The sequence below is a fragment of the Pinus tabuliformis genome, chromosome 8 (genome assembly GCF_031772625.1).
Source record: "Pinus tabuliformis cultivar Carrire ecotype Pingquan chromosome 8, CPIR1, whole genome shotgun sequence".
Taxonomy (NCBI): Eukaryota; Viridiplantae; Streptophyta; class Pinopsida; order Pinales; family Pinaceae; genus Pinus; species Pinus tabuliformis.
The window spans coordinates 1,948,636,114-1,948,661,005 of NC_142294.1; the positions used below are offsets into that span (position 1 = coordinate 1,948,636,114).

Genomic DNA, 24,892 nt, shown 5'->3' on the forward strand with positions numbered 1-24,892 from the left:
GGTGAACCTAGCTCTCCTAGGCTTTCCTAAGAGTTGGAACAGCTATCGAGACTCTCTAAATGGAAGGGAGAAGCTGATAGATTGGGAACGACTGTGGTTGAATTTGATGTAGGAGGAGATCAGAAGGAACACCAAAGATGGTTCCTCATCAAAGATTGATGATGATGAAAATTGTGCCTTGGCGAGTAAGGCAAGGAAATGGAAAGGGAAGACGTCCTATTCCAAATCAAATTCTTGCCATGGAGGTAAGAAGAAAGACATGACAAAAGTTAAGTGCTTTCATTGTCATGTGTTGGACCATTTTGTTATAAATTGCCCGCTCAAGAAGTCCAAGAAGAAGTCCTCAGGAGGTGTGGCAGGTGAGGCTTTGGCCTCTCAATTCGAATTGGACTTTAATCTCATTACATGCATGGTGTCATCAATGATGGGTAGTGTATGGTACCTTGACAGTGGAGCTTCATTCCAAATCACTGGTGACAAAGAGTTGTTGAATGAGCTGCAGGAGAAAGATCTCCAGATACATATCAAGATGGGTGGCAACGGGAGGTATAGTGCTACACAGGGGGCTCAACAGGCAGCATAAATTGTTTAAGTGTTGGTCAGTGCGGGCTTGTGAGGCAAAGAGTTGATCATACTTGTGCGAAATTCTTGTGAAAACAAGCTTTGTATTATCATCCGGATTTCTGATTAATGCAATAGATAGTCAGGGTTTTGAGCAATGGATTTCTCTAGAGAAAAAATTGTGTTATGTGTCTTTGATTATCTTCCTCTTGTCGATTATTGTTTTCATTGATTCTTGATTTCTGTTGTTTAAGGAATAGAATATATCATTGTCTGTGTTTTAGTACATTACATGAGTTTTGAATCTACAAGAAGCTCGCACTTGGTTTGTGAAGTTGACCATTGATCCTTTTTTAAGAGCATTCAAACTTGGAACCTTTCATGTTGGACATAAATCTTTGCATCTTGATATGTGTCCCCTAGAGTTGGAGCACTCAACATGTGAGTCTATTTAATTATTAGACAAGTTGCGTGTTGTGGAAATGATTCGCTTTATAATTGTAGGTTTGCCTCACCTTTCATGTAAATAAAGAGATAAAAAAATAAAGTCCATCACTTTCTACTTGCTTATTTTTATAAATCACATACATCCCTTAAAGATCTAAGAACTAGGGAAAACTTATATTGTACTCTTCTTCATGTATATTTGCTCTGTAATGAGAGCTAAGGTTCTTAGAGAAAATTCAGAGGACTTGAGTTAAGGCTTTTCCCCAAGGACACAAAGAATATTTGGTTATTGAATAAACCCCAAAAGGAGCATGGAAACATTTATCTTGTAACTCTTACAATAGAATACTATGGTTTTATCATATTTGGAAATCATAGTGCTCCTTTGTATGATTTCCATGGAAGAGAGAGCATGTGACACCCTTGTACACTTCGTGGGATGCAAGCATATATTCCAAGGAGGACTTGGCAATATTATCTGGCTTGTCAAGGATCTTTGATGGACTAACTAACTTTAAGAGTGATTCCTAGCTAGGAGTTGGTGGCTTTAGTTTTCTTATAATTTCTCTCAATAGTGTTTGGAAAGCTAACTTTAAGAGTGATTCCTAGCTAGGAGTTGGTGGCTTTAGTTTTCTTATAATTTCTCTCAATAGTGTTTGGAAAGCTAAAATTGTATCAACCTATGGTAAGCGAGTTGTATATAAATGTACACGCACACACAAGTGTTTCAGCCATTCAAATATTGTGTATCTGCGTATTTGAATTTCAACTATGTAAATTCTAGTATTGGTTGTTTATGTTGATTTGACATAACATGGAGATAAAATTGGTTAATATTTTTAACATGTATCTAAAAGATAAGGAGACACATTTATTGTTGTAAAAATATGATATTACAAGACATTTTGAATCTCTTATATGCTTGAAAGTGTGCCCTAACCGTTGAAAAGAACACTTGAATGATATTTATTTTCTTGGGTTGCATTGAGAAAGTGGGTTGAAGAGAAGCAAAATATGACAGTGGTATTCACATCTCATATTCAACCTTCAAGGTGAGAGCTCACTGAAAATAGATCTAAGAAACCTCAACGAGTCAAATTTATGAATTTACAAAAAATCAAAAACAAAAAAATATACAACCATATTTTTAAAATTTCCACATTGTATCAAAGCATTTCAAAGATTTCTACAAATCATAGAAGAAAAATCTATATGGACAAATTTATCCTTTTTGTTCCAATAATGTGCTTGAAGATATATGGTCAAGTGTCTTTTGTTGCTACAATTATTTAGTCAAGTGTTTTTCAATTTCTATCACTGTAATGTAATTGCATGGATGATCTTTTCTAAGGATATGCACTAATCTTCAACCATATATTCAAAAATTAGATCAACTATATGAATTTCTAATTTAAACTTTTAATTAAATATTATTATTTTTGAAAAATAAATTTAAACTTTTAATTAAATATTATTATTTTTAAAAACTATTTTTGAGTTTAATTTTACCATATATTCAAAAATTAGATCAACTATATGAATTTCTAATTTAAACTTTTAATTAAATATTATTATTTTTGAAAAATAAATTTAAACTTTTAATTAAATATTATTATTTTTAAAAACTATTTTTGAGTTTAATTTTTTAAATAATTTATGCAAATAAAAATACATAGGAATAAAAAAATTTAGATAATAATTTCCTCTAACTTAACAATATATAATATATTTCCTTCACACAACTTCCATATTTTCTACGATGATTCTATTTACATCAAAATAAAACATTTAATTTAATTATAAAGCATTTAATTTAATTATAAAGCATTTAATTTAATTATTATCACCATTTGGCTAATCATTTTAAATAAAGTGTAGACACCAAAATAAAACATTTAATTTAATTATAAAGCATTTAATTTAATTATTATCACCATTTGGCTAATCATTGCCATTTTAAATGAAGTGTAAATGTAGAAATAACTCTTAAACACCTTTAACTGGAACAAACAATTTATAGTCATTTTAAATATAGATTTAGAAACAACTTTAACTACAACGAACCACTATAAAATAATCCAAAGTTCCCATGATTTTAGATACTTTCATAATTATGATTCCTTATATCCAATGCACACATATCCACTAAAATTAAATCATTATATCATTAACATCGGCTACTAAATGTGCATTTTTTACCATTTTTATAAACTTTTAAACTTGAAGAACCAAGCTTCAAAGCAGAGTTTCAATGCAAATTCTACATTAAGAGCCAACATTTGCCACCAGAGTATGTTTAAAATAACAAGATTATCAAGCTTCATAATCGTATCTCAAACACCAATCTAAAATTATTGACCCTGCAAAATTTTACAGCCAAATAACTGCCACTTAACTATTTTCTCCCTGTATCAACCTACAAATATTTACCACTTTTAAACTGAAAATTTGTCCCAACTTTAAAATATTCACCAATTGAAAATCACTCTTGGTCCAAACTTAAAAATAATCACCCATATAAAATAAATCTTTGTCCAAATTCATAGAAATTTTAAATGGAAAAAAATATTTTCTTTATAAAATATAGGGGAAAATTTTTAAAATTAATATACATAGAAGTTCGGATTAATATTTTAAAACTTATAAATATTCGCCCCTAGATTGTACAGTTGCAACTAAAAAATGTGGACCGTGATTCCTTGGAAGTTTCCCATGTGCTTTTCTGAATGCATGAAAACAATTACAATGAATGGAACCCGTTTGTGACTCCTCTGTCAGAATAATTTTCTGCCATTCTAGCTACTGAAGAATATGTCCCAATAACTACACTCAGTAGGCCTATTAAGATAATAAGATTGCAGAGAACAACCTACATCACAAGACAATAGTTTAAATTGGATAAAAACAAAGGAATTGAATCTAAATAAGTATCTTCACAAAATCAGAAGTGAATACTTAACTTTTGATGTAATTAAAGCTAATTATAATATTTATATTACCATATAGACCAGATCTATTGAGCATGGTGATGAACCAGAAAAACGAGATATAAAACTTTTGTTGAATAAACGATCCCAGTGAAGATAAAATAAAAAAGAAACAAGGTATAAATATTTCTGCTTATAAGGATAGGGAAGTAGAAGGGTGCCTTGAATAGAGTCTAAACGATCCCAGTGAAGATAAAATAAAAAAGAAACAAGGTATAAATATTTCTGCTTATAAGGATAGGGAAGTAGAAGGGTGCCTTGAATAGAGTCTAAACGATCCCAGTGAAGATAAAATAAAAAATAAACAAGGTATAAATATTTCTGCTTATAAGGATAGGGTAGTAGAAGGGTGCCTTGAATAGAGTCTAGACAAGGAAGGTAGTAGATTTGTACATCTAACAAGATCAGCTAATAAAATTCTTGCCATTTTAGCAAATGTTAGGATCAAAACACACCGAGAGAAGTGGTGGTGTCTAAAGACATTGTTGTTAGGATCTCATTGATCACCAAGAAAAATTAACATGAAGACTTGCCACCTTTAAATAGACTACATTAAATATGAATACTATAGGAAAAAGCATGGGTACTCATAAACCTAGAAAACCTCTGATAACTTGACTGACTCAAGTTTACTTGAATCACCCTAACAATCCCGCACCCCACTTAAACTTCACTTGGGGAAATTAACCTAGTCCCAGTCATTCATTAACCATCTCAATTGAAATCTCACACTCTCTCCCTCAAGCTAGAATACTAGTGCACCTACCACCCTTGTACCTCTCCAAATGGCCCATTCCACAACTTTATGACTCCATGCAACACTACACTACATGTATCCTTGATCGAAGTCATAAGGCCTTACAACAATTCGTGTTCTTGCATAACATGAATGCCTAAACAATAGGTCTTACAACTTCCTTGGAAAATACACCTACATTGGACCAAAACCCTTGGGGTGCTCACACAACATTAGTGTTATCACACCACTACGGCTTTCATCCATACAACCACTCTCTCACTACATCTCTAGCATTGCTGATCCATATCTTGACCTGGCCCTTCAACATCATTTGCACTCACAAAATCCATGTTATCTCTCAACTTACTGCAAACTGCCTTGCACAATGCAAACCTTTAGGCCATCTCTATGTATCTTGGCCTTGCTCTATTTACATCTTTCTCCATCTCTTAGTGGACTTACCTTCTGCACACAAACTCTTACCAGGCCCACCTCGCTCTCATACCAGTTGTTAGGATCAGAAAACACCCAGAGAAGTGGTGGTGTCTAAAGACATCGTTGCTAGGATCCCATTAGTCACCAGAACCAAATAACATAGAATCTTTCCACCTTTAAATAGGCTACATTAGATATGGATACCATGGGCAAAACCATGGGTTCTCATAAACTTGGAAAAACTTCGGTAACTTCACTAAGTCAAGTTTCCATGAAACACCCTAACAACAAACATCGCAATACAAGAGGGAGGTAGAAGGGTGACTTGAATAGATAAGGCAAGCAGTAGATTTTGTACATATAATAAGATCAGCTAATAATGGTGTTTCCTTTCTAGCAAATTTAGTGGTACTAGAGGAACCAAAGGGGACAAAAAAATTCAACGTTCCACGGGGTCGCGTCCCCCCACCTAGGGGTCAAGTTTCCTAGCTCCCTTGCACTCTGAGGACTTGGGGACAACTGGGGGTGTTAAGTTATGGTATGTTCTAACCTTATAACAGTTTACTTCTTTTTCTTATTATATTCCACCGATTAGCAATCACATGTACATAAAGTAAAGTGCAGATAGAACATTAAACGATCGACAGAAAACAAGCCAAGACAAGAGACACAAGATGTGGCGACTAGCCAGGGACAAACCCCACAATGTGTGGGGAAACCCTTTGATCAAATCTTCTTTTATCTTCAATAATTCAGCAGAGAGAAATAGTACAATAAATCTGATTCATATCAGCAGTAGCAAACCCTAGATCAGTAGCATCAGCATTAGCGACTTCATTATCAAACTAGGGCAAACCATATCTCACAAACCGACAGTCGGATTGACTTCATTCCACCACCAAAAGTTTCGGCTTCCAGAGGAGGTTCAGATGAACCTACAGCGCAGTTCAGATGACGAGATCTTCTAGGCCACGCAAGTCAATCTTTACTTCTGCAGTTGCAGCTTCAGTTTCAGCAGTTTCCGGCTTCAAACTAGGGCAGTCGATATCTTGCAAACCATTTGTCGGATTGACTTCATTCCACCACCAAAAGTTGCGGCTTCCAAAGGAGGTTCAGATGAACCTACAGCACAGTTCAGATGAGGAGATCTTTTAGGCCACGCAAGTCAATCTTTACTTCTGCAGTTGCAGCTTCAGTTTCAGCAGTTTCCGGCTTCAAACTAGGGCAGTCGATATCTTGCAAACCGTTCGTCGGATTGACTTCATTCCACCACCAAAAGTTGCGGCTTTCAAAGGAGGTTCATATGAACCTACAGCGCAGTTCCAAAGAGGAGATCTTCTAGGCCACGCAAGTCAATCTTTACTTCTGCAGTTGCAGCTTCAAATTCAACAGCTTCCAGCTTCACATGTGTGAGAGAGAGAGAGACCCATTTCAGCGCAGTAGAGAAGAGACTCATATCTGCGCAGTAGAGAGAGAAAGATGTGATGAGATGAGTGAGTCTAAATGAGGAAAAGTCCTCTTATATTTATACACAACGTTGGTGGGTGAATAGATGCGACTGTTGAGCTTCTGCGCCTACATGAGTTGTAGGTCGGCTTGATAATAATTCCATAATCAAAATAAATTCATATCTCCATGAATACTTATCGGAATTGGATGATCTTTATATCAATCCTACACCTCTCGACGAAAGGAATCTAATAAAAATATTATTAGCCATGAATAAGATGACCCACATGAAGTTTTGCCCTGGTTGCCAATTTAACAGGGGATCATTTCTCCACACTCCAAAAAAGCAGGGTATGCGCGGAAACTTGTAAGGGGGGTGTTTCCAAGATTTTTTGGGTCAAATCCCCCAAATGGGGTCGTTAAGTAGGCGAAAGGGATCGTGTGGGGTTGTAAGGGGTCATTTCCCTAGACAAATTCGCAATTTTTTTTAATGAAACAAAAAAAATCCTATTTTTCATGAATCGGGAAGGGTTTAAACTTCATTTTCAATGTTCATATCACATTGTTTCATCTTTTCATGATATCGCTCTGCTCAGTCATCCTCTCGTCCTTTCACATTTACTTTTCTGTTTCAGGCTTCAGTTGTAGACTTTAGTTTATTTTGAATCTTGATATATGATATATTAGACTTGAGTCTTGACTCTATAAAAATTTGACACTTGATGTATCAGACTTTACTTTTATTTCAATATTCAGTATTCATAGTTCGAACTTCAATATGGTTTAAACTTTAAAATTTTAAACATTCATTTGCATTGTACATTGTTAGTAGTTACACTATACAGTTACAAATTTACATGTATGATGGTATGATTATATGATATCGTGCTTTTCGTTTTAAATGTGTTTCAAAATTCAATTATATGATTCGATTTCTCATTTATCCTTCATGATGTAAGTATTATATTATATAATGATAAAGAGAGTTACATTATAAATATTAGAATTTCAATGATATATCATATATTATTATAATTTATATTTATAAGTTTTTAAGACCCCGACATCCCCCCACATTTCCTACAAATTGGTGGGGAGCTTTTGCATAAGCCGCTCTGCATATCCCCACTCCCTCACCCCCACGGCTCGGATACTTGGTGGAACATTGAAAAAATTTGCTCTCCACATTTTATAAAAGAATAGGGGGAGTAGCACAAAAAGAAAAAGAAATTAACAAATCTTTAATTTAATAACCTTGTAGGTAGATCTTCATTCACTTCTTTTGTCCTTGATGATGGTTGAGTGTCCACTTGTAATGTCTTCATTCGCTTCTTTTGACCCTGATGATGGTTGGAGTGTCCACCCGAAATGTTGGATGTTTGCTCATACACACAATTTATATCTAAAAATAAATGAGTATATTATTGTCTGTTCATTGGAGTGCTTTTTTTTCAACTTTTGGATAGTATCAAGAATGTACAGGATGAGGTCGGAGGCAAGTTTCAGGTGTTTGGCAGAAAAGAGACCCTTCAGTCCTAGCATCTTAGCTGAAGAAAGTTCGTATTACGAATACATAGGCTTTTATTCGATTTCTTTGGTGGCAGGTCTTTGGAGATGCCACTTCATAAAATAATCAGATGTACTTGATTTTCAAAGGTCGCAGAGGATTTCCATACAACATTACGTCAGTGACCTCTTTGAGGCACCAGACAGGAATTACCACTTTGAACCAGTTTATACATTTTCAACCCAAAATGGAAGCAGCTAGGATAATAAGCCAGACAAACGGGAGCCAATCTTCAATTTTAACTCATCAACATTTAGTACTAAGCAAATTTATTGAGTGGTCTAGAAGCCAATTCACAAGAGTCCATGCAGGAAGTGCAATTGAATTGCTAGCTTTTGCCAGAAGAATGGACACTATGGAACGAGAGATTTCATCCATCGGAAGAGTCTTCTGGAATTCAGAGGTGGTCTCAGGCATGGACCGCATGATGGCAAGAGACATAAACATCTTACAGGAAGACAAGATTCTAGGCTTGGTCATCATCAAAGAGGAACCTTACCACCCTAACTAGAAAGACATAACAGTCAAAAAACCAACAAAAGCTATGGCTGCGTTCTCTTGGTTTAAAAGTATAACAAATTTTAAGAATGTTATCTTGTTTTGAACAAATACTTCTTAAGAATACAGATAAAGACATTCAAATACAAAGAAGAGTTCACCTACCTGAAGATGCTCAGAAGTTCATAATGACTTGAACTAAATAAGTTTTTGTAGACAAAAAACCTCATCTCATTAATAATCTAGTTCAAGGCACAGGGTTTTTTGTTGACGATGATGATGTTTAGCAAAATGAACTCCCTCAGATTAGGTATAATATGTACTTTCCAAACCCTTGCAGGAAGCCCTTTTCCAAAAAGATAGTTTGAAGTTTAAACACGAGGCCTATAGGGAAAACTTTCAATGTAATTTCTAATGTTTGGAAAAACCAAAGATTACAATTCAGTAATAACTAGACTTACCTGGATTTTGGTTGCATTCTTTCCCCTTATTCGTAAAAAACAGACGCATGGCATTATCACAGCCTGTTGACAAAACCTTTTAACAAATTAACAAAATACATTCACAACTTTAAGCATAGCTAATCCAATTCTAAAAGCGAGGATAAACATAAGATAATCAATAACTATCATATTTATAAGTTGATATAGAATGAAATGAATCCTTACCAACAGCGAGGATAAACATACGATAATCAATAACTATCATATTTATAAGTTGATATAGAATGAAATGAATCCTTACCAACAGCATGCTTAGGACGGAACCAATCAAGGACATCATTAACCCTACAGCACACCATACAAATGTCATCACCATGCAGATTATGAGTTCATATTTCTACAAAATAAAAATGTTTTAGTATCTTCTTACATTAAGCAAAGGGAAATATCTATCATATAATAACCTCAAATACTTGATGACTTAGCATAGTGAGCTTGCTTGAGATCAGATATAGATGCAAAGTCAACCATGATGACAAGATTATTTTAGATGCCATCATAAGCATGTTTTCTTACGCACTCATCTAGAATATAAGAATGTTTACCTTTTCCACACAGGTAAATACCTAGACTAGAAATATTAATAGAAGTCATATCAGCCTATTTTAGAGTATCTACTGGAATTTAAAGTTGTTTAGATCAATCCAGTCTTTCACAACAAATTTGAAAGAGCTTTCAAACTAGCTATACTAAAACTCAAGAGAAATTCATTGGATGGTTATGTCTGTGTTAACTGAGATGTTTCTATACTCTTGTATCATGCTAGTTTTAGTTGAGCAAGATTATCTATTCCACATTTGTAGCCTCGAAAGAGCTATTAGGACTTGTATACTAGCTTTAGGTCAAGTGTTGCATTAGCTCATGGCATCAAAGATGTGTAGCTTTCAATGGGTGGAACATCAATGGTATGGTTGTCTAAATATAAATGGCGCAAGCATTAGTTGAACCCTGACCAAGAGACCTGTTCATTTTTAAATTATATCATTTGTACTAATCATCAATGGTGATATTGCGATTTTGTCCCTTTAAGGAGCAAAAAGTATGGTCTACATGATAATTTATGTTCCAATTTGGGTTTCTCTAATGTTTTTCCAATGTCCTCAACTATAAATATGTTTCTAGAAGCAGCACCTTAGGGAGTCGATTCTAGCAAAAACCTGGCCACAAACCGAAATGACACCTAAAACCTGTTTTTAGCATCAACTTCACATTTATGGAAACCCAGTTCTCTAAGAAAGGCCAGCGTTTCTGCTGGTCATTTCTCACAGATTTCGGGATTGTGAGAAACGGACAATAGTAAAGGGCCCTAGTTCAAGTATTATATTTTAATCACAACATCTCCATTTCACTGCACATTTGACTAGTCCATCATCATGGCAGCATAATTAGATAGGTACACAATTAGATTGATTACTCCATCCATTTTGTAAAGAGGACTCACTTAGCATCACAAAAGGCTCAATATTTTGGGTGTGTTAAGTCAAATACCCACCTTGTATCATGACAACATGCAAACTACTTTATCAAACTCACTAAGATGTGAGATTATGATGGTTCTCAAAATGATGGTGATAGCGATCGACCTTTGGAGTTGTTATAAGGAAATGCAAAAGAGATGTTAGAAGGTTATGATCATAATACCACTGATCCAAGTCAAAGCAGCGCCTTTGGTTGTTTCACTCAACAAGAGCCAACAAATGAGATGGAGTCCAAGTGTTAGTTTATTTGTGAATGATATGTAAAAATGTTGTGTATATTCCACTAGACAATTTGTCACAAAATTGCTTGGAAGTTACTACAAAATATGGTGAGGTTATTCGCTAATATGTATGTAGTATATGCTTAAGATTAAAACATAATACTACAAGCATATTACTCACAATATTGAAATGGAATGGAATATAAAAGAGAAGCCACAGCAGCATATTGAGCACACATGAGCATAAAGAACACAAGTTGTACCTTAGGAAACTCGTGGGAAAAAAATCAGCTAAAAAAAAGAGGATTTTGTCTAGCTCTTTCTTCTTAGATATATAATGCAAGATACAAAGAAAGATAAACTCCCTATGGAGTTACAATAAACATTGTGGCTTGAATGATTATTACACGATCTACTTCTCCCTCTATTCTACTCAAATGTCCCCTCCTTTGCTCTACTCAACTACAGAATGGAAAATTATTATAATATGAATGGAACTCCTTTGTTTCATTGTGGCTCAGCTTTTAACATATCCTAATTATCACCTAGGGGTTAAGAATTTTTATTAATGCCCCAACCCCTGCTTAGGGTTAGGGATTTGGACCCTCTAGAATCTTCTTGAAAGTCCACATGTAACTATCTCCATCTGTCTGAGTAAACAAAATGTTGACATGGCATTCATTTAGTACTACGGTGGTCAAAGCATAAGTCTGATCCGGACTTAAACAGGAACGCAATAAAACACAGAGATAACCATAAAGACAGATATGCAGTAGAAATAATACTTCATTTCATTACTGTAAAATACTGAGATATGCTTACAAACAAAAATAGAAATAAACCAGCTAGGGCGATGGTAGCTTATCTCTGAGAAGAGATGTGGTGGCTACATGCCTCTGAACTGTTCTCGACTCTGTTACAATGAGGCTCGAAGGCCTATTTATTGTTGAGAAACAATGGAAAACCTTTCACATCCCGAAACCTAACCCTAGAAGATGAAACGCCAAATTGTGGGCCCTGTTTGGGTAAATTGGTACATCAATTTCCCGGGGTCGTAACTTTGGCATACAATCTTCGTTTGACGCGTACAATAGCTCGTTAGAAAGATCTATCCGAATGCTACCACTTTAGGAGGCAACATCAATCCATGGACCCATGTTGCCCCAGATTTCCCAAAAAACGCCATTCAGGGCCTCAAAACGGCTCGGAAGTTCAGGACCCGAAAAACTGCTAAAAATAGTAAACTGTGCTACAATTTAGGAAACTGAAAAAGCTGAAAGAGACAGTTGTGGGGGTCAAAATGGGATAGGTGGGTGGCCACCAACATCCACCTGGATCATTCCTCCCCCCTTAGGAAGCAATGGTCCCCATTGCGTTGAGTTCCTCCCTAAGATGAGGAAGCTTCTGCTGAGCTGGGTCTCTGATGAGCTGTTCTGCAATCTCTGATGTGTCCAGTAATGGTGGGAAGCATGGTCGATGATGGTACCCATTGAACAATTGGTGCAAACGAAGGAATGGAGGAATGTTATGTGCCAAGGCATTATTCCCCGCAGCCTTGGTACTGGTGTAAGGACCATGTCGGAGTGGTCTGAGTTTCTGATGGGTTCTGGTAAGGCGTTCCCTCTGCAGATGTAACCAAACTTTGTCGCCCACCTGAAACTTGTGTGGTACCCCTGTGGGTGAGGAGAAGTTGTTCTTGTGTTCTATCATGACCGTATCCCTTTGCTGCTGCTGCTGCGTGGAGGAACCCTTTGCGGGGGTCATGGATGTAGCAACGATCTTCCCCTTACTTTGGGAGTGAGCCAGACAGATGAATTTCCTGGTCTGGGAGATGAGCTTGCTGCCTTTCTTAGTAGTGATCAAAGAGGTGGCGGTAGGTGGGGCTACCTCCGGTATCCTGTATAATGAATCACCCAAAGAAATAATGACAGCGCGAGGCCTTGACTCATACACAGCATGTCGCCTCCACAAGTATGGCTGGCCTAATAGTACATCACAAACATCCAGAGGTGTAACATCACACAATACCTCATCTGTGAAGGGCTTGATGCTGTAGGGAAGGCGGCACTGTTGGCAAACTTTGAGATCTCGTCCTTCATGAAGCCATCCGATACTGTACGGCTGGGGGTGTGGTGTAATCGATAGGCCCAACCGCTTCACGACCTCTGCTGAAATAAGGTTCTTTTGGCTACCACTGTCAACAATGAATTGCAGCGGTGAACCCTTCACCCACATTTGTGAGTGGAAAAGGCGCTCCCCCTCCTCTGGGTCTTCAGGCTCATTCTTCTGGATCTTGGCAGTGGCAACAGTGGCACTGGGCTCCGCATCAATGATCTGCTTCCCTTTTCCATTCCCCTTGTCAGGTTCTGGCTCAGGGTCAAAACATGCATCTGATTCGGAAGCCTTCAACTCGGCCACCAACGACTGCTTGGTCCGACACTCACTTGTGTTATGAGTGGGACTCTTGTGGAACTCACACCACTTTCCTGTGTCCTTCTTCGGCTTCGTGGTGTTGTTCTTTTCTTGCGGCTTCGACAGGTTGTCTTGGGTCACCCCGCCTTGGCTTTGTCCTTTGGGCTTCGGATTTGCAGATCCAAAGTCTCACTTCTTCTGTTTGAACTTTTGCTTGATTTTGACAGCGTATCGGTATGCTGTGCCGAGTGAGGAGATGTTCAAGAACCCCATCTCTTCCTGGATGTATCTGTGTAGGCAACCGCGGTATTTGAGTACCAGATGCAGCTCAGAATCTTTGATACCCAACTGTGTGCGAAGGGTATGAAAAATGTTTATGAACTCCGGCACATCTTGGTCTCGTCCCTGTCACAGTGTGGTCCATTTGATGTATTTGTCCTCATAGCTTCCGACATGGTAGTACTACTCCTTGATGGCATCCCGGAAGTCATTCCAAGTGGGTAAGGCTGAAAATAGTGAGCCTGTACTTTCATCCTTTTGCTCACAGTAGGTTTCCCACCAATCCTTGACGTGGGGGGCTGCTTTGAGAAGAGCGAAAACAATCTTTTCCCGACTTGAAAATTCATGAACAGAAAAATACCCATCTAGCAGATTTAACCATTTATCTACGGCATCTACGTCTATCTGACCCTCGAAGATGGGGATTTCAAAATTAACTTGTACCTTAAACGGTGTGGCGTTTCCAGAGTAGCTGTTGGAAGCCGATGCGTCGCCTCTGGGTAGCCGCTGAAGGATCTGTGTAAAGCTATCCATCATCGCGTTCCTTTGTCGTTCGAGCGCTTCTTCGAGCAAGATTTTGATAGGATCTCCTGCCCCCTCGTCTTTCTTCTCATCTGCCATGGGAGGCCGTCAGGATTTGCAAGGCTGGTCTTGCAAAGGTTCGACCAGTTGAAGCCCTAACTCCTTATATCCTGACCTTGTTGGGGACATGCAAATAAAAACAGAGAAAAAGCAGACCGCTCTGATACCACTGATCCGGACTTAAACAGGAACGCAATAAAACACAGAGATAACCATAAAGATAGATACGCAGCGGAAATAATACTTCATTTCATTACTGTAAAATACTAAGATATGCTTACAAACAAAAATGGAAATAAACCAGCGAGGGCGATGGTAGCTATCTTTGAGAAGAGATGTGGTGGCTACATGCCTTTGAACTGTTCTCAACTCTGTTACAATGAGGCTCGAAGGCCTATTTATTATTGATAAACAATGGAAAACCTTTCACATCCCGAAACCTAACCCTAGAAGATGAAACGCCAAATTGTGGGCCCCGTTTGAGTAAATTGGTACATCAATATCCCGAGGTCGTACTTTGGCATACGATCTCTGTTTGACACGTACAATAGCTCGTTAGAAATCTCTATCCGAGTACTACCACTTTGGGAGGTAACATGGGTCCATGTGTTGCCCCAGATTTCCCAAAAAACGTCGTTCAGGGCCTCAAAACGGCTCCGGAAGTTCAAGACCTGAAAAATTGCTAAAAATAGTAAACTGTGCTACAATTTAGGAAACTGAAAAAGCTGAAAGAGACAGTTGTGGGGGTCCAAATGGGATAGGTGGGTGGCCACCAACATCCACCTGGATCAAAGTCACCTTGCCAAAGGCTTAAACTCCTCATATGAACTCCGATTTAGATTCTCTTTAAAAAATTTAATGCATATCAACCTCTAGAAGTTTCAAGACCCCAAATTGCCACAATAGGATCTACCCTTAAGATGGGCCTATTATCACACAAATATACACATGCAAATTCCCCTAATACCTGCAAATGAACCAACACTAGCCACAATTAGATAGCCTCTCTATTTGGACTAGTACTATTTCGGTCTCAAGGGAGTGGGTGTCTCTGAAATGTGTATGCTGCCATCTATTCAACAAATTTACACAAATTCCAAGAAGATCAGCACACAAAAGACCCACTCTTCGGCTTTTCATAAACAATCAAAAGTGAGAGTAAGTTTTAATGACTATTTATCCCTAAGGGTTAGCTCAGTTGATAAGGTCCCCATTGTTAAAGCACTTATGCTACTTATAGGTCACAGGTTCAATTCTCTCGACACCATCGAGGTCAAGCTCAGTGGTTGGGTGACAAGAAGTGTTCCATTCAGGTAGATCTTCTTGGTACAAATATTCTGTGGACATAGAAGTCGTCGATCTCTGGGGACCATGAACCACATTGAACAAATTAATTATAAAAGAAACAAAAAACAAAAAAACAAAAAAAATCATGACAATTTAAAGAGGTTAGAAATCTCGCTGTCTTTTTATTGCGAATGGGTCACTCTAATAAGTGTTCAATTATTCTAGCTTAGAGTTTCAAACAAAAATGAATCTTGCATTTCACTGCATACTCGAACCAAAAGCTAGAGAATGCAACACTAAGGGTCGCTCCTAGTTGGATCTAAAAAGTGGAAGGAATATTAAGTGACAAGTGGTGGTGATTTTCCTTGAAGACTATTACCCACCAAAAGTGGGTACCCCTAGGAGAGCTTTTCTCCTATTCATCTTCCTCCATCTAGCAATTAGCTGGCCTTGGCAGCCACCTTGTAGCTAATGTGATGTGCCACTTATATCTGCCACATGTATTAATTGTATTTTTCCTCGCCCATTTGTCAAGAGGACATGTTAGAAGGTGGGCAATCTAACCCAAAATCTATGTTTTTCATTGTGCAACCAGGAGCTTATGTTTGTCTTTAATTTGGGAATTTTAGCATGAATTATTGGGTGACTTGGAAGAAGGAAGGGTTTTGACCATCGTTTTGTTCCCTCACCTTAAATGGGGGGTTAATCTTCAATCCTAGTCTTGTGGGATCTCCCCTACTGGTCTATATGGATTTAGGAACAGCACTACTTGGGAAAACTTGATTTCAATAGTATGGTCCCACTTTGCCATTCCATATTTATCACTTCCCTCTGTGCATTAGGACCCATATTCACTATTTCCCTTCTCTGGGTCCACGTTGTTGAAGAAAGTCTAACGAGGTTCGATATTTACAAACGTAATTTTGATCTTTGAAAGTCAAAGAGTTAAAGAGCTGTTCTTGAGCATATATGTAATGTATATGAGTCTACCTAGTGACTAGATTAGCCCTCCAAGACCAAGCACAATCCTCCAAGACAAGCACAAAGAAGTCTGCAAGCAAAACGATAAGGAGAACAGTCATGTCGGCCTCAAAATATATATATAACTATCATGTCGGCTCAATAAATAGACACAATGTTTCACACTGTAATGTCAGCTTATTTATGGAGACGTGACAACTATAAATACCCCGCTGGGGTCACCACAGGAAGCACAGAACTTCGGATTACTCTGAAATCTCGGATGGCACAGTAAGTACAGATCTCAGACAAACACAGTGACACATAATCTCAGATTCTTGTGTGATGAAGAACTTTGGATGCCTCTCCTATCTTCGGTGATGATTACAGTGAATTACAACAACCTCATGACCACAGTCTCTTCACGGTTTCAGTGACTACAGTCTCAGCTACCTCGGAAGTTACAGTCTTGGCATACATGCTATAAGGAGGATCTCAGTCATACTTTGTCTCAGCTTATATGCATTATAAACACAGTCACAATCTTGGTCTCCCAGTCCTGGTGTATCTATGATGAAGAGGATTATACAGTTTCGGCATACCTTCTAGATACAGTCTCGGTAATGTTCTAAGGAAGATCTATGTGGTAGTAATGATGGTGTTGTTGAGAAGATGCAACAATGATCTATGTGAAGATGGAACAATGGTGCAGCAACAATGATCTCGTCGTTATGATGAAGTCCTCCATGAAGGTGCAGCAATGTAAATCTCGATAGTGCAGTAATGATGATCTTAGTGGTGTAGCAATGATGATGATCTCAACAGTGACAAAGAAGAGGATTGATGTCTTGGTCTTGGAGTGGCATAGTAGGTCAAGGGTCATGGTCTTGGTGTTCGTCAATTGGAATCTCTATAAGAAGAATTTTGTGCGGGTTTTCCTCTCCAAGAGGGAGAGGTTTTGGCCCTAGCAAAATGCCAACATTTTGTGTTCTTGTCTCTTTGTTTTGGTAGCTATTTGATGAACTAAGAAGACATACTCTAATAATAACAAGTGAAGACTATGATAAGAAGAAAAGTTAAAAACACCTCACAAATAGTTATCAAGCTAAGAAGAATCACATTAACTCTAACTGCCCTAGATTCTTCAACATGGTATCAGAGCTATGGTTACAGTCAAAGGAAGGGCAAAAAAGAGACATTTCAAGGATCAAGTTTCTAGCAGGGCATCAAAGCAAGCTGAAGGACATCAAGATCTGCATTAAAGAAACAAACCCTGATCTTGATCAAACCCTAGCAATCTACAACAACAGTCTACATCAACAAGGGTTTTTGTCTATGCAATCAAGGAGACAGTCTACAACAGCAAGAACTTGTGTCTCCACAGTCATCATCAAAAGGCCACCAAGACCCTCATCAAGATGTCTACAAAACAAGATAGCTCGAAGAATTTCAAAATGAAGATCACATCAACTTGGAGAAAGTTGAAACCCTACCAGCAATCTTGATCAACAAAAGAAGGCAAAGCATATTGAAGAAGAAAAAGCATTGTCATCATCGTCAAGGTTATAACAGCAAGAATCATTTCCTTGCCCTAGAAGAAGATCATCCGAGGAAGCAGCAAATCATCCTCATCAAAAGGAGCAACCTATTTCTATTAAGGAAAGGCTTTCTCATTTGAAAGAAGATCACCCAAGAAGAAGCCCTCATACATCTTCTTCCACCAGCATCAAAGTGATCAAGGTGAATATTTTATCTTCACATGCCAAGTAAGTATTTTTCATTTTTATAATCAAGTTTAGTTAAATGACTTCATGTTTGCAAGGAGATCTATAAATCAGTTGGGTCATCAAGATTCCTTGCATGAAGGAGGAGGATAGTCACAGTCCTCTAAGAAGCTAAAGTCATTAAACATATCAAAAGGTCTCCTCTGAATTTATGGAAAGGGATGCTTATGAAAGATCCCCTCACATAGGAAAATTGGAGACATCAAAGTGATGTAGAGAGGGTTGTGGGGGAGCACCGTCCCCCTCTCGCTCCCGCTCCCAATTCGCGCTCCGAGCGGGAGCGGCTCCGGAGCACCTCGAGAGCGTGCTCTCTAAAAAAAAACACTCCCAGCCATTTCGGGAGCGTTTAGTCTTTTTTTCAACAAAAAAAAATTGCAGTAATATTCCAAATGCAATTTTTTTTAAAGAAACAAATAAGTTTTGAGTGGGGCAGCCTACTGATCAAGCCTATGGCCCTAGTATTGATATGTGATTCATGGTAATGTTGAATTTAAGTAAAAGTGGCATTATCCTTAATCTTCATTTTCATCCTTTACTTAAATTTTTAACATTACCATGAAATGACTCGGAATGTTTGAGAGTGGTTCCGACCTCATTGGATTTCATATGGAGAAAGTAGAATTTTAGATTCCATTCAAAATGCAACAAACTTATCAGTTTTTCAGTATTTCAGGATTGGGGGATTGCAATGTTTCCATTGAATTTTGTCATGTATTAGGGTATGGAACTCGTATTTAATCAAGAGCACCAATCCCTCTATGTACCTTGATGTTAGTGATATTGGTTGTCGAACTCCTCTATCATGACCCTCCTAAAAATATACACATCACTCAAACAAAATCTTGACTTGACATGCTATGTTTGTTCTATCTTAGGTTAATGCTTAGAGGGTGATATTAATGACAAAGATCCCTATACAGATCCAGAGGTAATGACAAAGATACTTCTGGATATTAATGCTTAGAGGGTGATATTAATGACAAAGATCCTGATTTTCCAACAAGACTAAAAAATTACACATTTCTCGTGGTGGCAAGAGGCCCAAGCATAAGCAATAGATAATAGATTTATTTCTCTTTTCTATTTTCTAGTAGTTTTTATAGCTATTGACTCTTTCATATTTATTATGATATTTTTTTAAATAATATATGACAATTTAAGTTTGAACTTTGAAGTTGGCAATTATAACTCATTAGTAATGAATTATGAATATGATGCTTCATGAAAGTTGAAACTTGTTTCATTTCATTTCGTTTTATAACATTTCATTTCATGTTAGATATTATTTACACTTAGCTTACAAGTACAACTTCGATAAAAAATGATGATAAATGTTATATATTGAATTTTGAAAGCTTGAAACTTTAAGATTGATGAATCGTGAGAATCAATATGTTGTATGTTACTATGTTACTAACTTGTGGACGTGGTTGATGATGATTATAACTTCTAGATGATTGTTGTTATATGGTTCAATCTATGTTTTTTGTGTTTCTTATATCTAATTCATCATTCTACATGTTTTTGTTGACATATATGCATCAAAATATAAAATATATATATATTATATAAAAAACGCTTCGAGATTCGCTCCCAAACCGGGAGCTTCTGAAAATGTCACTCCCTCTCTGGTTTTCTCTCTCGCTCCCCATTTTCGCTCTCGCTCCCAAGTAACCTTAGATGTGGATGATAAACTCATTCTCTAAAGATGTATTGAAAAAGGTCACATGAAATTTGATCTACATGAAAGTAGTATCAAAGGATATAGGATATCTTCCATCTACAAGACCTAGAAAGGAAGATAACCATAATGCACTAACAGATAATCAAGGTAACAAATGTCCATGAGATGAGAAGGTTACCTCATTCGACAACTTATGGTCTCTATGCTAAATAGAGAAAGACAAGTTGATGGCAAAAGTATTGAAGGGTAAAGGACTAAATCATGTGCAAAAAGGAAAGGGAAGTTTGGTACTCAAACAAGGCAGAATAGGTATAGCTAAAATAATGGAAGCTCATATCACCGAATAGATGGAGGAAGTTGAAGAAAAGGGCCAAGGAAAGAGGGAGTAACATATCTCTATGATTGGGATAGTATCCCTCACAAAAGGGTCCTATCATAAACTTCTGCTATAAGATATGACAATGATGATAAGATGCATCGTGGCATCATGGAAGCATTAGAAACAAGAACTCGTGACATCTCCATGGAAATCATGAAGGACAAAGTCCATGATAGACAAAACATGAAGGATATAGCTCTTAGAAACCTTAGTGGACATTGAAGGAAAGGAAGAAGTCATCTAGGACAAGGCTCATCATACATCAAGTCAAAAAGGAAACATCTGCTAGTTGGGGATATACCAGATCCTCAAAATTCTCTGATGGAATCCTCATCGTAGGATTCACTAATATAGAGAGGAAGCAAGTGTTTCAATAGGAACTCCAACTTATGGAATCCATGAGACGATGGCGTGATGACATGAAGCATATCAATGGATTGAAGATCTCTTCAATCAAGGAAGTTGTTGGAAGAAGCCTCAATGACCTGAAGGTAAAAATAAGGTATGTATGCTTGTGTTTAATATTATAATGACATGTCATATGGTTGCAGGTAACATAGAACATTACTTCTATCTTTAGAAGCATGATCAAGAGAAAAAGGATCTCCTCCTCTGAAAGGATGCAAGAAGACATAAGACACAATAGATGAAATCAACATATTATGTCCTCATCTGAAGTATGAGGTCGCTGATCACAACTAAGAAATTCTAATTAAGAGGCACTTGGGAATGGAATGTGTAAGGAAGAGATCGTGAGATATGCAACCCTGATGAAGGCAATCAACATCCAAAAGATCAAGAAGACTTGACTAGAAAATCTCTCGAAAAGATATGAAGACTCTGATGGAAAAGATGTAGACCCTTGACAATGGATATCTTTGGGAGATGTGTCAACATGAATGCAAGATGCTGATACCTACAAAAAGATGCCATGATGAAGAGCCACCTAGTAAAGTATGATTTGATATAATGATATATTTGATTTCTTGAATAATATATGGATAAGTTCATGTAGGGCTACTAACAGGTACAACTACCATTCACGTGATGAATGGAAGAAGCATGATGAGAAAGAAGTAGTCATATGACGAAGGTTCCAAATATGAAGAAGGATACTTTCCATGAAGAAAGGAATGACATGACAAACTAAGGAGGAAATTGATCAATGATTGTTGCCCTACAAGAAAGAAGCTCAACTAACTTTCATGACATCAAGGAGAGAAGTTGATCAAGCAATTGAAGGACCCACGAAGAAGAAGTTGTTGATGTATAGAAGAGTCCCTAGCTAAGAGGGAGATCTGATAGGTCCCTGATCAAGAGGGAGCTTGGATTCAGTCACCCCTGATTGAAAAGGAGTGACAGTTGTGTTTTTATATGTCATGTGTCATGCACTAGACTAGGACTAACAGCTGTAAGTCTAGGTGAAGGCCATGAATGGAAATATAGACACATGATAGACACAACATTCTTGTCTTCACCTAGGAAGAAAGAATGGAGGATTGGGTAATCATCTGACATCCGATGCTCTTTGAGGATGTGTAGGGCATCCAAGATAAGAGTAGGCAAGAGGACCAATATTCTTTGAGGGTTGGGAACCCAAGATAAGAATAGTCCTAGAAGGTCATACTCAGTGAACACCTGGGTGGGTATGTACCTTGAGAGACAATGATAAAGGTGTCTATAAATCAATGGTCTCGCCAACATTGTGCTCTCATCTTATGAGAAATAGAGCTGTTAGTCAAGGCCTTTCTAGTAAACAATGTTGGTTACTATGATGCTATACAGATGGGTTACCAATCTGATTCTTCTTATGAGAAATTCTTCATATTGAGAATGACCAAGTACCATCATAAATACCTCCCTAGTTAAGAGGGAGTGTTGAAGAAAGTGTAACTAGGTTCGATATTTACAAATGTAATTTTGATCTTTGTACTTGTCAAGAAAAAGAAATATTATTTTTGTAAATTATAGGAATGAGTTTCTTGCTCATTTCATAGGTCTAGGAAAGTCAAAGAGTCAAAGAGCTCTTCTTGAGCATATATGTAATGTATGAGTCTACCTAGTGACTAGATTAGCCCTCCACGACCAAGCACAATCCTCCAAGACAACCACAAAGAAGTCTGCAAGCAAAACGATAAGGAGAACAGTCATGTCGGCCTCAAAATATAAATATAATTGTCATGTCAGCTCAATAAATAGACACAACGTTTCACACTGTAATGTTAGCTTATTTATGAAGACATGACAATTATAAATACCCCATTTGGGTCACCACAGGAAGCACAGAACTTAGGATTACTCTGAAATGTCGAATGGCACCGTAAGTACAGATCTCGAACAAACACAATGACACATAATCTCGGATTCCTGTGTGATGAAGAACTTTGGCTGCCTCTCATATCTTCAATGATGATTACAGTGAATTACAATAGCCTCATGACCACAGTCTCTTCACGGTTTTAGTGACTACAGTCTCATCTACCTCGGAAGTTACAGTCTTGCCATACATGCTATAAGGAGAATTGCAGTCATACTTTGTCTCGGCTTATATGCATTATAAACACAGTCACAGTCTTGGTCTCCCAATCATGGTGTATCTATGATGAAGAGCATACCTTCTAGATACAGTCTCGGTAATGTTCTAAGGAAGATCTTTGTGGTACTAATGATGGTGTTGTTGAGAATATGCAGCAATGATCTATGTGAAGATGGAACAATGGTACAACAACAATGATCTTGCCGTTATGATGAAGTCCTTCATCAAGGTGCAGCGATGTAAATCTCGATAGTGCAGTAATGATGATCTCAGTGGTGTAGCAATGATGATGATCTCAAAAGTGACAAAGAAGAGGATTGATGTCTTGGTCTTAGAGTGGCATAGTAGGTTAAGGTCATGGTCTTGGTGTTCATCAATTGGAATTTCTATAAGAAGGTTCTCCTCTCCAAGAGGGAGAGGTTTTGGCCCTGGCAGAATGCCAACATTTTGTGTTCTTGTCTCTTTGGTTTGGTAGCTATTTGATGAACTAATAAGACATACTCTAATAATAACAAGTGAAGACTATGATAAGAAGAAAAGTTGAAAACACCTCACAAATAGTTATCAAGCTAAGAAGAATCACATTAACTCTAACTACCCTAGATTCTTCAACACACATGACCATTGGGTCCATAGGGTGCTAGCACACCCCCTCCCCCTTATCCACATATCTGGGTCAGATCTGGAAACATTGCCTCGGATGTTGATGTAGCTAAAAGAAAGTTAAAAGCATACCATGGCCACAAGCAAGAAACAAAAGAAAAATAAAAAATCATAAAATGCAAAAGATGGTCGAGACACTAATAATAACGTGTGGGAAAAAGCCAAACCATGAGCTCTACCTCTTATCATTATGGCCATCACCCTGGTTCCTAGGGTCACCGACTGACCCATCACATCATAAAAGGAACCCATGCGCATCCCAACCCCTGGCGGGTGATGCGCTGCCCCACCTTTAAGGGAGCAATAACTGTTATACATCATTCACAGTGTGTTCTCATTTCCTAGAGCTTTGAGTAGTAATACAAAGAAAAAGCAAGAAGAAGCAAAAGGCAAATAAAGAGAGGTGGAAAAACAAAGGTCGGGGTAACTCATGCAACCATGATTGCTACCTCACATCTATACACCCAATCTGTGGAATTCCTCATTATTGCTACCGCTTTTCCCTTGACATCTGGCCCTGAGACCCCTTTATCTTATTTTATTCCATCATTATTCACATGCCACCTATTGATTGAAGGATGTACCAGGGACATGTCTTTCCCCTTAGGGGCTAAGAACACCTAATAGGGTCATTTATTCGGTCTGAAATCAAAAGGGTTAGGGCCTCTCTGGAAAATCTTGGACGTTTAGCCCTCTCATCCCACCTTAAGCTTGCCAACAGCATCAATAAAGATCTCTGGGCCATTATCGATGCCAGGACTGCCCTTAAAGCAGATAACGAAGGACAGATTGCTCTGGCAAGGCAGCGCAAAAAACTATCCAAGCTATCAGGTAGATCCCAGGAGTTGGTCAAAAATTTGAATCCTGCCAGTGAACCTTCACAAATCACAATGGACAGTGGGCATAACATGTTGAACAGCGAGCTAATCGTAGCTGATTCAAAAGAGAACCTCGCAGTGAACAGCAAGCCAAACAAACCCGCAGCAGATTCGGATCCTTTGGTAAACCCCGCAGCAGATGTCAACGATCCCAAGGTTGCAGCAGAACCAGAACCTGATTCGACCAAAAACCGTACGGTCAATGCCCAGACAGTTGGCAGAAGAGGCAGCGGCAGCCATGACAAATTAAAAGACGCAAGATACTGCGCAGGGTTAGTTATAAACCACACAGATAATGAGAAATACGCTGAGGGTTCCATTATTATAAGCCACGCAGATGGTTCCAATATTATAAGCCACGCAGATAAGGAGAAATTCGCAGATGGCATTAACAGCGTTTCAAATAAAGTAATCAATAATAACTGCGCAAAGATGAAATTCGCAGTTAATTCTAAAGGTAAAAACTGCGCAGTTGATTCTAAGATAAACGGCGATTCAAACAATGAAAATAGCCCTAATTTAATAATAAAAAACAGTGTTATCGGTTACAGCAAGCATGATGA

At 37.8% G+C, this 24,892-nt stretch overlaps 1 protein-coding gene across 1 annotated transcript in view; it reads right to left on the reverse strand.

Moving 5' to 3' along the window:
* Positions 1–3,564: 3,564 nt before the first annotated feature.
* LOC149244264 (amino acid transporter AVT1A-like) overlaps positions 3,565–24,892 on the reverse strand; it is a 159,954-nt gene continuing 138,626 nt past the window's right edge. Inside the window, 3 exon segments of the mRNA XM_089374777.1 lie at positions 3,565–3,877; positions 9,145–9,207; positions 9,428–9,471. Of these exon segments, the coding sequence (XP_089230903.1) occupies positions 3,749–3,877; positions 9,145–9,207; positions 9,428–9,471 (236 nt within the window). The 3' untranslated portion in view covers positions 3,565–3,748.